This window comes from Sminthopsis crassicaudata, chromosome 4, assembly GCF_048593235.1.
Source record: "Sminthopsis crassicaudata isolate SCR6 chromosome 4, ASM4859323v1, whole genome shotgun sequence".
Lineage (NCBI taxonomy): Eukaryota > Metazoa > Chordata > Mammalia > Dasyuromorphia > Dasyuridae > Sminthopsis > Sminthopsis crassicaudata.
Window position 1 is genome coordinate 245,082,835 of NC_133620.1, and position 12,536 is coordinate 245,095,370.

The window sequence follows — 12,536 nt, forward strand, 5'->3', positions numbered from 1 at the left end:
CTGATGATTTTTTTTTAAATTACCCTCCCAATCAATTTGTATATAAGCATGTATTCTGATTCTCGTGGCTGGGACAAAGTTTTGCCATAGCCTATAAAGAAGGGAACTGGTACACAGTGAAACTGAGTAATTTTTTTAATCTGGATGTGTGCTCAAGAGGAAAAGCTAGTGTCCAAGAATGAGCCAAGGAACTGCAAATTAAATATCAGTAGGTATGTTTTCTTTCCACTTTTCCTTCAGCTAAGCACTGATTTGACAGAATTGTGCTACTTTTATTTGTTGAGTATCTACAAGTGTTACTAAAATGCTGTTTCATATCTCTAATTATCAGTGAGATCATCATTATCAAATGGCAAGTTCCTTGGGCTCATTCTTGGACAATGATTGACAAAGATGTTTCTATGGGAAACCAATAGGGTAGAAAAACAGGGCTGTAATATTGCTTCCCCTACTCATTTGGATTCTATGAAAGCAAGAGATTCCTCAGTTTGGCTTTTATTCAAGATCACTAAAGAAAAGTGATTTTAACAGTAATATATCTTACTGTTTTTGTAAAGCTGGTGTTTTTGATAGTTGAATTGATTGTGGTTTTGAATTAAAGGATGTGATAGCTTCATGCATAAAATTTCCTGGAACAATTTTATTTTGCAATTCATATATTGGGACATTTAGAATAACAGTTGATTTTAAACATTACTAAAAAATTACTCAGAGGAGCAATGAAATGAAGGACAAAGGAGAATTAGATCAATGTAAAATTATATACAAGGTTAATGGACTTTTTGTATAAAGAATTTAAAATCATTGTGCAATCTATGATGGGAAAAAGACATATTTTATGAACTTTGATTTTTTTTCTTTCTTATAGTTACCCAATAATATGTAATTAGCATAATTGTCATACTTTGAATTTCAAAGGAAAGGAAAAAGCATCAGTTTCCCTATAGCTAGTTTATCATCTTTATCTTGGCTTTCATATAGGGTTTAGAATATTGTGGGTATTTAATAAATGCTTATTGAATTGATTTGGTTTTATCCTAATAAATTGATTAGAAACATCAAAATTTTCCTATTAATACAAAACATCTGATCAAAACAAAAAAGGTATTTCACATAATTAGAAAATAACATTTAGTTTCCCAAGGTAGCACCTTTTTGCTGTATAAGAATTACAACAGGAATAATGCATCTGGCTATAAACTATTATTGTTTTGAATTATGACAAGATCATTTTAATCTTTGATGCCTCATTTCCTTCTGATCATTTTTATAAATAGTTTTCACCTCTCAGTAAAGCTAAGTATAGGGATATGAGACAAACCATATATTCTGTCATTTATTCTATATAATAATAAATATGAAGAACCTGGAGGGATGTCTGCAAACTAAAGATCCCTTTTTTTCTTTGCCCAAGAGTAGGTTATTACCTCCTGAAATCAAATGTGCACATAAAACACAAAAACAGCTACCTAGACATGGGCTTAATGATTTGGTACCTCTTTAAATTACTGAGACTCTGTCGATTCTTTTTATTTATTCTGATGCTTTTTAATGCAGGCAAAACATGATGATAAATCAGAAACACAAGAAAGCAAATCTTTTTAACTTAAATTTGTGCTTAGAATCAGGGGAGTTCTAGTGCAGAAATATAAGGCTCCCTCAGCAAAGTGACCCATTTTCTAAAAAGTAGCTCATTTAAAACAGGCATCATTTAATGGAGTGCTCATAAATTATGCAGCTATCACAATTTCTTACAGATGTTTGCTGCACTTAATAAATCTAAAAGTAATTACCATGGAGCTTACAAAACATAAGTTGCTTACCTTGTAATTATAATACATGTTGAGGCGTTACATATAAGAGCCACTGGGGAAGCAAATTGCTAATGGATACCAAGAAATTTAAGTATACACAGTCAGCACAATAAAGTGAAAGTGCACTGAATTTCAGATTTCAAAGTTCTGGGTTATAATCCTGTCTCTAATACTTACTTATGGTCAAGCCTCAGCTTTTACCAGTGTAAAATGGGGTTAATATTTACAATGTCAATTACATGAGATTATAGTCAGGAAACTGGTAAACTTTAACCAGTATATAAATGTGTTTTACTGCTTATTTAAGGCAGATGAGTCTATGCTTGGATTACATATTCCAATTCCTGTTCTTTCTTCAAGATATATACTGGTCATTGGTGTAGGAAGACAGACTAAAAGGAGGAAGGCAAAGGAAACAAAATTTAAATGACTTTTCTATGTTGTCTCCTTAGGGAGTCTTATGGAACAATGAAAAACAATGTCTAAGCACAAAAACTGAAGAGACACTTATAATTTGATGTAGATAGATATTTTTCAATTTTAAAGAGATAAATTAACAATTACTATTGCAATAGTCAAGTCATTGATAGTATATATTTTTCACAATAAATTATCAGCAAATTCAAAATGACCATTGCAATTAATTGCTTCTAATGACAATATGGGTGTTGCTATAAGAAACAATCATTACTAGGAAATATGTTGCCATAATACTAAATCAATCAATAAGCATTTTAAGCACCTAATGTGTTTCATTCATTCTACTAGATGTTGGGGATACAAATAAAAAATTAACTAGTTCCTACTCTCAAGGGGTTTACATTCTATCAGGAAGAAAAAAATGTATGTATATATGTGAATATACATATATAAAATAAATGCAAGGTACTCTGAGCAGAAAAACACTAGCATCTGGGAAAATCTGTTGAGGACTCATGTCTGAGGTGCCATTTGAATTGAGCTTTAAAGAAACCTAAGAATTTTAAGAGAGCCAGGTGAGGAAAGAATATACTCTGAGTTTAAGGTACAAACTAAAAAGCCATGGAGTAAAGTAGAATGTTATATGTAAGTATCATCAAGAAAGCAATTTCAGTTGAATTATAGAATACTTACAAAGGAGGAATCAGGTAAATGAAGGGTCTTAAATGCCAAATTAGGAGTTTTTTCCTTGATCCTTGAACTACTAGAGTTCATTGAATAGACCAGCAACCCTATCAAGCCTGTGTGTTGTTAATCATCATAATAATTATCAATAACAAGCATTATTAAACACTTACTGTGTGTCTAATGGTGGCAGCTAGGTGGATCGTGGATAGAGCTCTAATAATGGAGTCAGAAAGATCACAGTTTAAGTCTGGCCTCAGATACTTATTAGCTATGTGATCTTGGGCAAGTCATTTAATTTCTCTTTGAATTAATCTGTCAAAGAAGTATACAGCAAACTACTCCAATATCTTCACCAAAAAATACTATGGATGGTATTGTCATACTATGGTCCACAGAGTTACAAAGAGTTGAACAATTAAACTACAGAAGTGTACCAAGAACTGTGCTAATGGCCCTGAGGATACCAAAAAAGGCACAAACATGTCTCCTAATCTCAAGGAGTTTACAATCTAATTGAGAAGACAATATGTAAATAATCATGTACATACAAGTGCAGATGAGAGGTGAGTTGGGTGGAAGATAGTGTGGAAAAGGAATTAACATAGTATTTGGCATATTTTTATAAGTACAGAATACCATTCTAGGAAGATTCAAAAGATTTGCTATGATCTTTTAAGACTTGAAATTGCCTAACTTAATTGGAATCATAATTTTATTATTACTGACCAATCAGTCATCAAAAAAAAAAGAAATGGCAAACTACTCCAGTATCTTTGCCAAGAAAATACCATGGACAGTATTGGCATACTATGGTCCACAGAGTCAAAAAGAGTTGGATATGATTGAACAACTGAATAACAAAAGTGGAAAGCATAATACAAATAAAATTGTTTATTTTGAGAATTAAAAAATAATCCATCTTGTATAAGTATATTTTAATTGTATACTATATTGTATATATGTAATATATCCTATATTGCATAAGTATACAAATACTTATTATTTTTTATGAAAGTGAGGAAATTTATTTGACCTTTTTTTCTTTTTTATAATAGCCTTTTATTTTTCAAAATATGTGCAAAGATAGTTTTTAACATTCATCCTTGCAAAATGTTGTGTTTCAAATTTTTCTTCCTTCCTCCCCACCTTCCCTCTTCCTCAGACGGCAAGTAATCCAATATAGGTTAAACATGTGTAATTCTTCTAAACATATCTTCACACATTTTAAAAAATCCTTACCTTCTCACCAATATCTCCTTTTCTTCCTTCGAACCCATGGTCTCCCTGTTGTAAAGAAATGTAATACATATAACAATACAGTCTTAAGACTTCAAAAAATTCAATTCTATCCAGTTTAAACAGTTTCATGGATGTGGAAGCTTCTTATCCTGACATAGACAGGAACCCTTCCAAGCAATAATAGATAACTCTCATGAATTGCTGGGGCCAAAAACTTAATCACTTCATGACCAACTTTAGATAATGAGCTTCTTCTAACTTGGCCAGTCTCATCCTCAGATGAGATTTACAATAAATATATCCTTGGGCCTAATTATAAATTTTTCCAGTTTGTCGGACATGGTAGAATTTATACTTTTTTCTTAATAGTCTTCAAAACTCAAGGTTGCCTGCACATCATTATAAAGCGCAGAGGATAAATGTCTTCATTGGAGGATGGGATATACATTCTCTCACTTTCTCTTTCTCTTTCTCTCTCTCTGTCTCTGTCTCTCTGTCTCTCTGTCTCTCTGTCTCTCTCTCTCTCTCATGTGCTCTCTATTGTTCTCTTTTTTTCTCTCTTTCTCTATCCCTCTCTCTTTTCCTCCCTTCTTTAAACATAGATAGATAGATATAAAGATGTGCATGTGAATATATGGCATGTATAAATTTAAGTGAGATGGCTTTAAAAAAAGAATTAGTTTTATTAATTTACAGATAAATTGAAAGGTGATGGTTTCATTCAATCATAGCACAACCGGGTTTTCTCATGAGAGCAGCTGGTAAGAGAAAGATGCAAAGCTATGGCAAAAGGTAAGTTTCTAGACATTCCACACCAATTCCATGTTTGATATCTATTGCCACCTTGATATTCCACTAGATTTCATAGTCTCCAGTCTAAAATGAAAAATTGCCTCTTAAAGGTTGACTTCTTCATCCTCAGCCAAAGAGACTCTGATGTAATAAAGTCTGTAATATGTTAACAGAGATAGAGAAGGACAGGCAGTTTGACTCTTTAATGAAGAATATGCACCTTGATGAGATGATATAGCAGCCCTCAATATTAGTAACCCATTAAGAACTGTATCATATATCTTTTAGCTAACCCAATGCCCAGGATATGAGCAGCATTTCATAAATATTTTTACTTGAATATACTTAATACTTATATTTATACTTAATAACTTATATTAATACTTAATTTATATTTCTATAATACTAGGTATTAATCACTGTGCAAAATATTTTACAATTATTATCTCATCTGATACTCATAGTCATGCTAAGAAGTAGGTGCTATTATTATGCCCATTTTACAGAAAAGCAAACAGATTGAGACTTTCCTAGCTCTCACATCTATTATTTAATTGAATTAAAATATGATAACTTTTTCTTTGCTGAAACCCTAAGCATAATAACTATTCTGCAATCTTAAACATATTTAAATGTGTATCAAGGACAGAAATAGTTTATAGGAAGAAATATAGTGTTAAAATACAGGGCAGGTAGTCAATAAATATTTGCTGAACGAATCAATAAATGGAGGAAGAGAAAGAAAAACTTTTCCTTTCAACTTTTTTGCCCTACATCTTTGAGAATATGTTACTTGGTGTTTTTTACTTAGTGTTAAGAAAATAATAAGATTGATAAAAATATATTAGAAAACAATCTCTTAGATCTACTCTTAAAAAGACACATGGGTAGAAAGTGGTGAAAGTTGAACATTTTGCTTCAGAATACAGAAGTCTACTTTTTATTCCTGGAATATAGACTTTAATTTCATCACTTAATGTAAGCTGACATCCAAGCTACTTAATGCCTCTAGCACATTAGCCCACTCCAGTCAATGTGATGTAGCCACCAGAAACAGCTGCTGCAAAGCCCAAAGTTATTTCCCAGCAGATAAATCTACATATCCCCTGACTTGGAATTTGACTCTTAGCTACAGCACATGCTGTATCAATGCATGATTTTGTTAAGAAATACTTTGAAGAAATTCAGAGTCCTCCAATTTTACTCTTGCCATCTCTGGCTTCTTCATACTCAGTAATGTCTAATGATGGATGTGTTTGATTGAAAAAAGTTCCAACAGAAAGTAAGTAAAGACCTCTTCAAAATGACAATTTACAGCACTTCTGGCATATTACCAAACAGATCTGTGAAACTTATCTGAATCTCAGAAACTGTTTCCTTAGCTCTTGTAGACACTTCACACTTCATCAATAATGTTTCCCCTTGCCATGGTGTGATTTCTGCAATGGTATGACAGCGGATATACCAAGAAATAATTCATCTATCTTTTTTTTTTCTTGGCTAACAGACAAAAAGCCTTCAAAGAGCTTTTAGTAATTCAAACAAGATACAATCATGCTCCTTCTTCCCAAAATCTACTTCATCTCTTAGGAAATAGCTAAATCTGGTTAAAAACTTCAGTTATCCAGTCACTTCAGTAACTCTCCTCAACCCTTAACTGGCAACTGTTTCTTCAGCTGCTACAATCATAGTACTAAAGACCCAGGAAAGATCTTCCATTGAAGTTCTTGGCATTATCAAATGATTCCACATCACAAACTGATAGGTCCTTTTATCAGTATGACATTAAATGAGAGTTGTTACTATGTGCTTTGGTCCTGTACTCTAAGGACCACAAAACCTTTCCAACTGACTTGAAGCTTAATATGACAAACCATTTGTCTGATCTCCATTAGAATGTGAGCTCCTTGAAAACAGGACTGTATTACTTTTCAATTTGTTTCCTCAGGACTTAACATAATGTTTTGTCCATAGTAAATGGCTAAAAAATGGTTTCTTCATTCACTCATTAAAGATTATAAATATCTTATTTCCAGGAGAATGTTCATGAAGGGATCATTTTCTAAATCTTTTTTTTTTTTTGAGATTTTCAAAATCGTTTATTCATTTGGCAACATTGTACTGAGTTTGTTCTGATAAAAAATTTCAAAATGGAAGCTGATTACAGATAATCAAATGTAGAAACACGATCAAGAAAATGTTAGATTCCATCTTGATTTTAAGTCTGGCTATTGGACTCTTAGATTCATTAAAAATATAGAGCAGTTAAAGCTGATAAAAATTATCAAATGGGACAATGATTATATGATATTATAGCATTCTACAAAAAAGAAATATTATTAAAAATCACTGCTGGGAAAAGAGTTTAGATTATGTCTTTTTGAGAGTGGATCCTTTTAACACAAGTCTATAACAGGAAAGTTGTTTCTGAAGAGATGCCATTATGTTAAATAATTTTGTTCTATAATAATTCTGTAGTTCAAAATAGTCTTGTTCTATAAATGCTAAGAATGTTTAAAAATAAATAGAATACATGAATTGATGCTAAGTGAAATGAGCAGAACCAGGAGATCGTTATACACTTCAACAACAATATGATGATCAATTATGATGGACATGGCGCTCTTCAACAATTAGATGAACCAAATCAATTTCAATTTTTCAATAATGAAGAGAATTAGCTACTCGCAGTGAAAGAACTATGGGAAATAAGTGTGAACCACAACATAGCATTTCCACTCCTTCTGTTTTGTCCGCTAGCATTTTTGTTTTCCTTCTCAGGTTATTTTTACCTTAGTTCCGTTTGATTTTTCTGGTGCAGCAAAATAACTGTATGGATATGTATGCATTTATTGTGTTTAACATATAGTTTAACATATTTAACATGTTTTGGTCTACCTGCCATCTAGGGGAAGGGGTGGGGGGAAAGAGGGAAAAATGTTTTGTAAGGGTCTTCGCTGAAAAATTACCCATGCATATAACTTTTAAATAAAAAGCTAGAATAAAAAATTAAAATAAATAAAATTCTTCATTATGAGACATTATCCCCTGGAAGGGGAAGGAATAGGCATTTGGTGAAAAAATATGAATAATCTAAAAGATAATAAGATGTTATTAAAATATCAAATTTAATAAATTAAAAAAAATTTAACTAAAAAAATAAATAGAATATTCAAAATTTATTGTTACCTTTTGACCAGGTGGTCCAGGGGCACCAAGTAAACCATCTTCACCCTGAAAAAAACAGCCACACAAGTAAATTTTATATGTCACATAAGATAAACATTGGATTTGTTGCTTCTGATCAGTTCACAGCAATATAACAAAAATGAATATGCTGCCTAAAATAATTGGCAAATTTGATGCTACATCAAACTATCAACATGATATTTTATAGAACCATACAAATGATAAGAAAAATTCAGTTGGAAGAGCAAAAGATCTAGACATCCAAGAAAGATGATATAAAAAAGTGAGAATTATTGGAGGATAGCTAACTTCCAGCCTTCATATTATATTAAAAGCAGCAATTATAAAAATCAATTAGTAGTTAGAAATTTTTAAAAAGTAAATCAGTGGAATAAACTCTTTAAGCAATTATCATAAATCACTGAAATTAGTAACCCAGTGATTGATAAACTAGAAAACATATATTACATATATTACTTGAGAAGAACTTCCTCTTTGACAGGAACTTATGGAAAAACTAGAAAGAAGATTAGAAAAAGGGGGAGGGAACTTGAAGACTTATAAAGGAATCAAATAAATATATATATCACCTAGAACAATTTCTCAATGCATAATTGGACAAAGGATATGAAAAAACAATTGCAATTGTTCAAGAAAAAGTCATTGCAAACTATTAACATTAACATGAAATATTGTTCCAAATTACTAATAAAAGAATCATAGATGAAAACAACCATGAGATTTCATATCATACCCAGCAAATGGATAAAGTTGACAAAATGGAAATTTCTTTACTTCATTTTTTTATTTAGTATTTTTTCTCCAATAACATGCAAATACAATTTTTAACATTAATTTTTTAAAAAAACTGAGTTCCAAATTATTTCCATCCTTCCTCTCCCTACCTCCTTTATTGAAAAGGCAAGCATTATTCTTTTTCCTGTTTATTTTTTATGCTTCTCTTAAGTCTTGTATTTGAAAAATTAAAATTTGTATTCAATTCTGGCCTTTCCAATAAGCATGCTTAAAAGTTTTCTATTTCTTTGAATATCTGTTATTTTCTCTTGAAGTATTATACTCAGTTTTGCTGGATAGGTGACTCTTGATTGTAATCCTAGCTCTACTACTCTCCAGAATATCATCTTCTAAACCCTCTGATTCTCTAATGTAGAAGTTGATAAATCTTGGGACTTGATATGGCACTTGAATTGTTTCTTTCTGGCTGCTTGAAATATTTTCTCCTTCACTTGCGATCTCTGGAATTTGGCTATAATATTCCTGGGAGTTTTCATTTTGAAATCTCATAAAGTTATTGGCATTTTTTTCATTTACTATTTTTCCCTCTAGTACAAGAATATCAGGATAGTTTTTCTTGAAATTTCTTGAAAAATAATATCTAGGTTCTGATATTTATGATGGCTTTCAAGTAGTCCAATAATTTTAATTTTTAAAAAATGTTTTATTTATTTTAATACCCATTATTTTATGAATCATGTCATGAGAGAAAAACCAGAACAAAAGGGAAAAACCATGGGAGAGAAAAAAAGCAGAAAAAAAGTGAACATAGCATGTTTTGATTTACATTCAGTATCCCCAATTCTTTTCTTGGAAGCAGTTTGCATTTTCTATCCAAAGTCTATTGGATTTGCCTTGGGAGTCTAATTATTTTTAAATTCTCTTTCATAGATATATTTTCTATGGGAGTATTTTTTTCAATAAGCTATTACATATTGTTTTCTATCTTTTGGTTTTGTTTTATTGTTTCTTGATTTCTCATAAAGTATCTAGATTCCATTTGCTCAATTCTAATTTTTAAGGAATTATTTTCTTCAGTAATCTTTAGTTCCTACTTTTCTATTTGACCAATTCTATTTTTAAAAGAGTTTTTGTTTCTTCAGTCAATTTTCATGCTTCTCTTTCTATTTGATCAATCCTGATTTTCAAGGCATTTTTCTCCTCATTGTTTTTTTAAACCACTTGGTCTAGTCTGTTTTTTTGAGATGCTACTTTCTTTAGTTTTCTTTTAAGTCTCCTTTGCCAACCTGTTGATTTTTTTTTAATGATTTTCAGGCATCCTCTCATTTCTCTTTTGAATTTTTTTCTCTGCCTCTCTTACTTGATTTCAAAATCCTTTCTGAGCCCTTTCATGGCCTCAAACCAATTCATATTTTTCTTGAAGGCTTGGAGTTTGACATTATCTTCTGATGACTGTATTTTGATTTTCCTTATACTACAGGAACTTTCTATGGTTAGAATTTTTTTTGTTATTTCCTCATTTTTCCAGCCTATTCTTTTTACTCTCAACTCTTTGTTAAAGTGGGGCTTTGCTTGCAAGGTAAAGGGAGCACTGTCCCAAGCATCAGTGTTTGAGTATGGCTATTTTCATAGATACTTCTAGGGACCTGTAAGTTTTCAGTTCTTCCAAGGTGGTATGATCTAAGGAGAGGTTCTTTTTCTACTCTTCTAGGCTGTGCTCTGGTCTGTGAGTGACCACATACACTCTTTTCTACCCTAGAACTGTACAGAAGGCCCTGCTCTATGGTAGCTATAAGATTTAGTATACTAGTGATCCTCCTTTCCCTGGGACTGATCTGCCACCAAGGACTACAACCCAGATCTGAGTATGGGCAAATCACCTGTCATAGTGCCATTAAAGAAACCTCTGTAATCTCATTCTGACTAGTAGTTTGGTGCCCTTACCCATTGTGCACTCAGAGGACTGCTGATCTGCTGGAGCCTTGTCTGTGCTGGAATAGCCTATGATGGACTGTGCTCTACTCTTATCCAAGTGTCTTTGGCTGGAAAATTATTTCACTTTGCCCATTTGTGGGTTTTGCCACTCCAGAAATTGTTTTATGACATTATTCAAAGATGTATGGAGGAGAGCTCCGGTGAGTTTCTGCTTTTCTCTGCCATCTTGACTCTGCTTATTCCCTTCTGGTAAAACAATGGAAATTTTCTTTTTTTTTTCTTCTTTTTTCAATTAAATCTTTTTTATATAATAGTTTTTATTTACCAGATATATGCATGGGTAATTTTACAACATTGATAATTGCCAAACCTTTTGTTCTAATTTTTCCTCTCCCTCTCCCCCCTCTAGATGTCAGGTTGACCAATACAAGTAAAATATGTTAAAGTATAAATTAAATACAATATATGTGTACATGTCCAAACAGTTATTTTGCTGTACAAAAAGAATCAGACTTTGAAATAGTGTAAAATTAGCCTGTGAAGGAAATCCAAAATGTAGGCGGACAAAAACAGTGGGATTGGGAATTCTATGTAGTGGTTCATAGTTATCTCCCAGAGTTCTTTCACTGGGTGTAGCTGGTCCAGTTCATTACTGCTCTATTGGAACTGATTTAGTTCACCTCATTGTTGAAAATGGCCACATCCATCAGAATTGATCATCATATAGTATTGTTGTTGAAGTATACAACGATCTCCTGGTCCTGCTCATTTCACTCAGCATCAGTTCATGTATATCTCTCCAGGCCTTTCTGAAATCATCCTGTTGGTCATTTTTTACAGAACAATAATATTCCATAATATTCATATACCACAATTTATTCAGCCATTCTCCAAATGATAAGCATTCACTCAGTTTCCAGTTTCTGGCCACTACAAAGAGAGCTGCCACAAACATTCTTGCACATACATGTCTCTTTCCCTTGTGTAAGATCTCTTTGGGATATAAGCCCTGTAGTAACGCTTCTGGGTCAAAGGGTATGTACAATTTGATAACTTTTTGAGCATAGCTCCAAATTGCTCTCCAGAATGGTTGGATGTAGTCACAAATTCCACCAACAATGTATCAGTGTTCCTGTTTTCCCACATCCCCTCCAACATTCCACATTATCTTTCTATGTAGTTGTAGCCAATCTGATAGTATGTAGTGATATCTCAGAATTGTCTTAATTTGCATTTCTCTGATTAATAATGACTTAGAGCATCTTTTCATATGGCTAGAAATAGTTTCTAATTAAAGCTTTTTATTTTTAAAACATGGATAATTTTCAACACTCATTCAAAACTTTGTGTTCCAAATTTTTCCCTTCTTTCCCCCTACCCTTTCTCCTGGATATCAAGTAATCCAATATATGTTAAACATGTGCAATTTTTCTTATCGTACTGTGTAGCGAGCTGTCGTCTCTAGAAGCTGCTGGATCGCTCTTTGGGAAGAGATCTGCTGTGTCTACTCAAATCTCTCAGACAGATTCTTCTTCCTGTAGTGAACCGTTGTCTCCAGGCAGTTGCTGTTAACTCTTGTCCTTAGAAGTGACTTCCCTTCCTGCAGAGAGCCCCGTCAGGCCTGATGTTATGCAGAGAGTCTTCCTTCTTGAATCCTGGCTCTGAATCTCCTCCAGCTCTTATCCTTCTCCAGGCCGATCTGCT

The 12,536-nt window shown here is 32.5% G+C and overlaps 1 protein-coding gene across 2 annotated transcripts in view; it reads right to left on the reverse strand.

Moving 5' to 3' along the window:
* The window catches only part of COL19A1 (collagen type XIX alpha 1 chain), a 389,708-nt gene that overhangs the window by 265,238 nt on the left and 111,934 nt on the right, over positions 1–12,536 (reverse strand). For both annotated transcript variants that reach the window (XM_074310576.1, XM_074310575.1), the window contains 2 exons: positions 8,142–8,186; positions 4,161–4,205 (listed from right to left, as the gene is read on the reverse strand). In XM_074310576.1, coding sequence (XP_074166677.1) covers positions 4,161–4,205; positions 8,142–8,186 — 90 coding nt within the window. The remainder of the gene's footprint in view (positions 1–4,160; positions 4,206–8,141; positions 8,187–12,536) is intronic.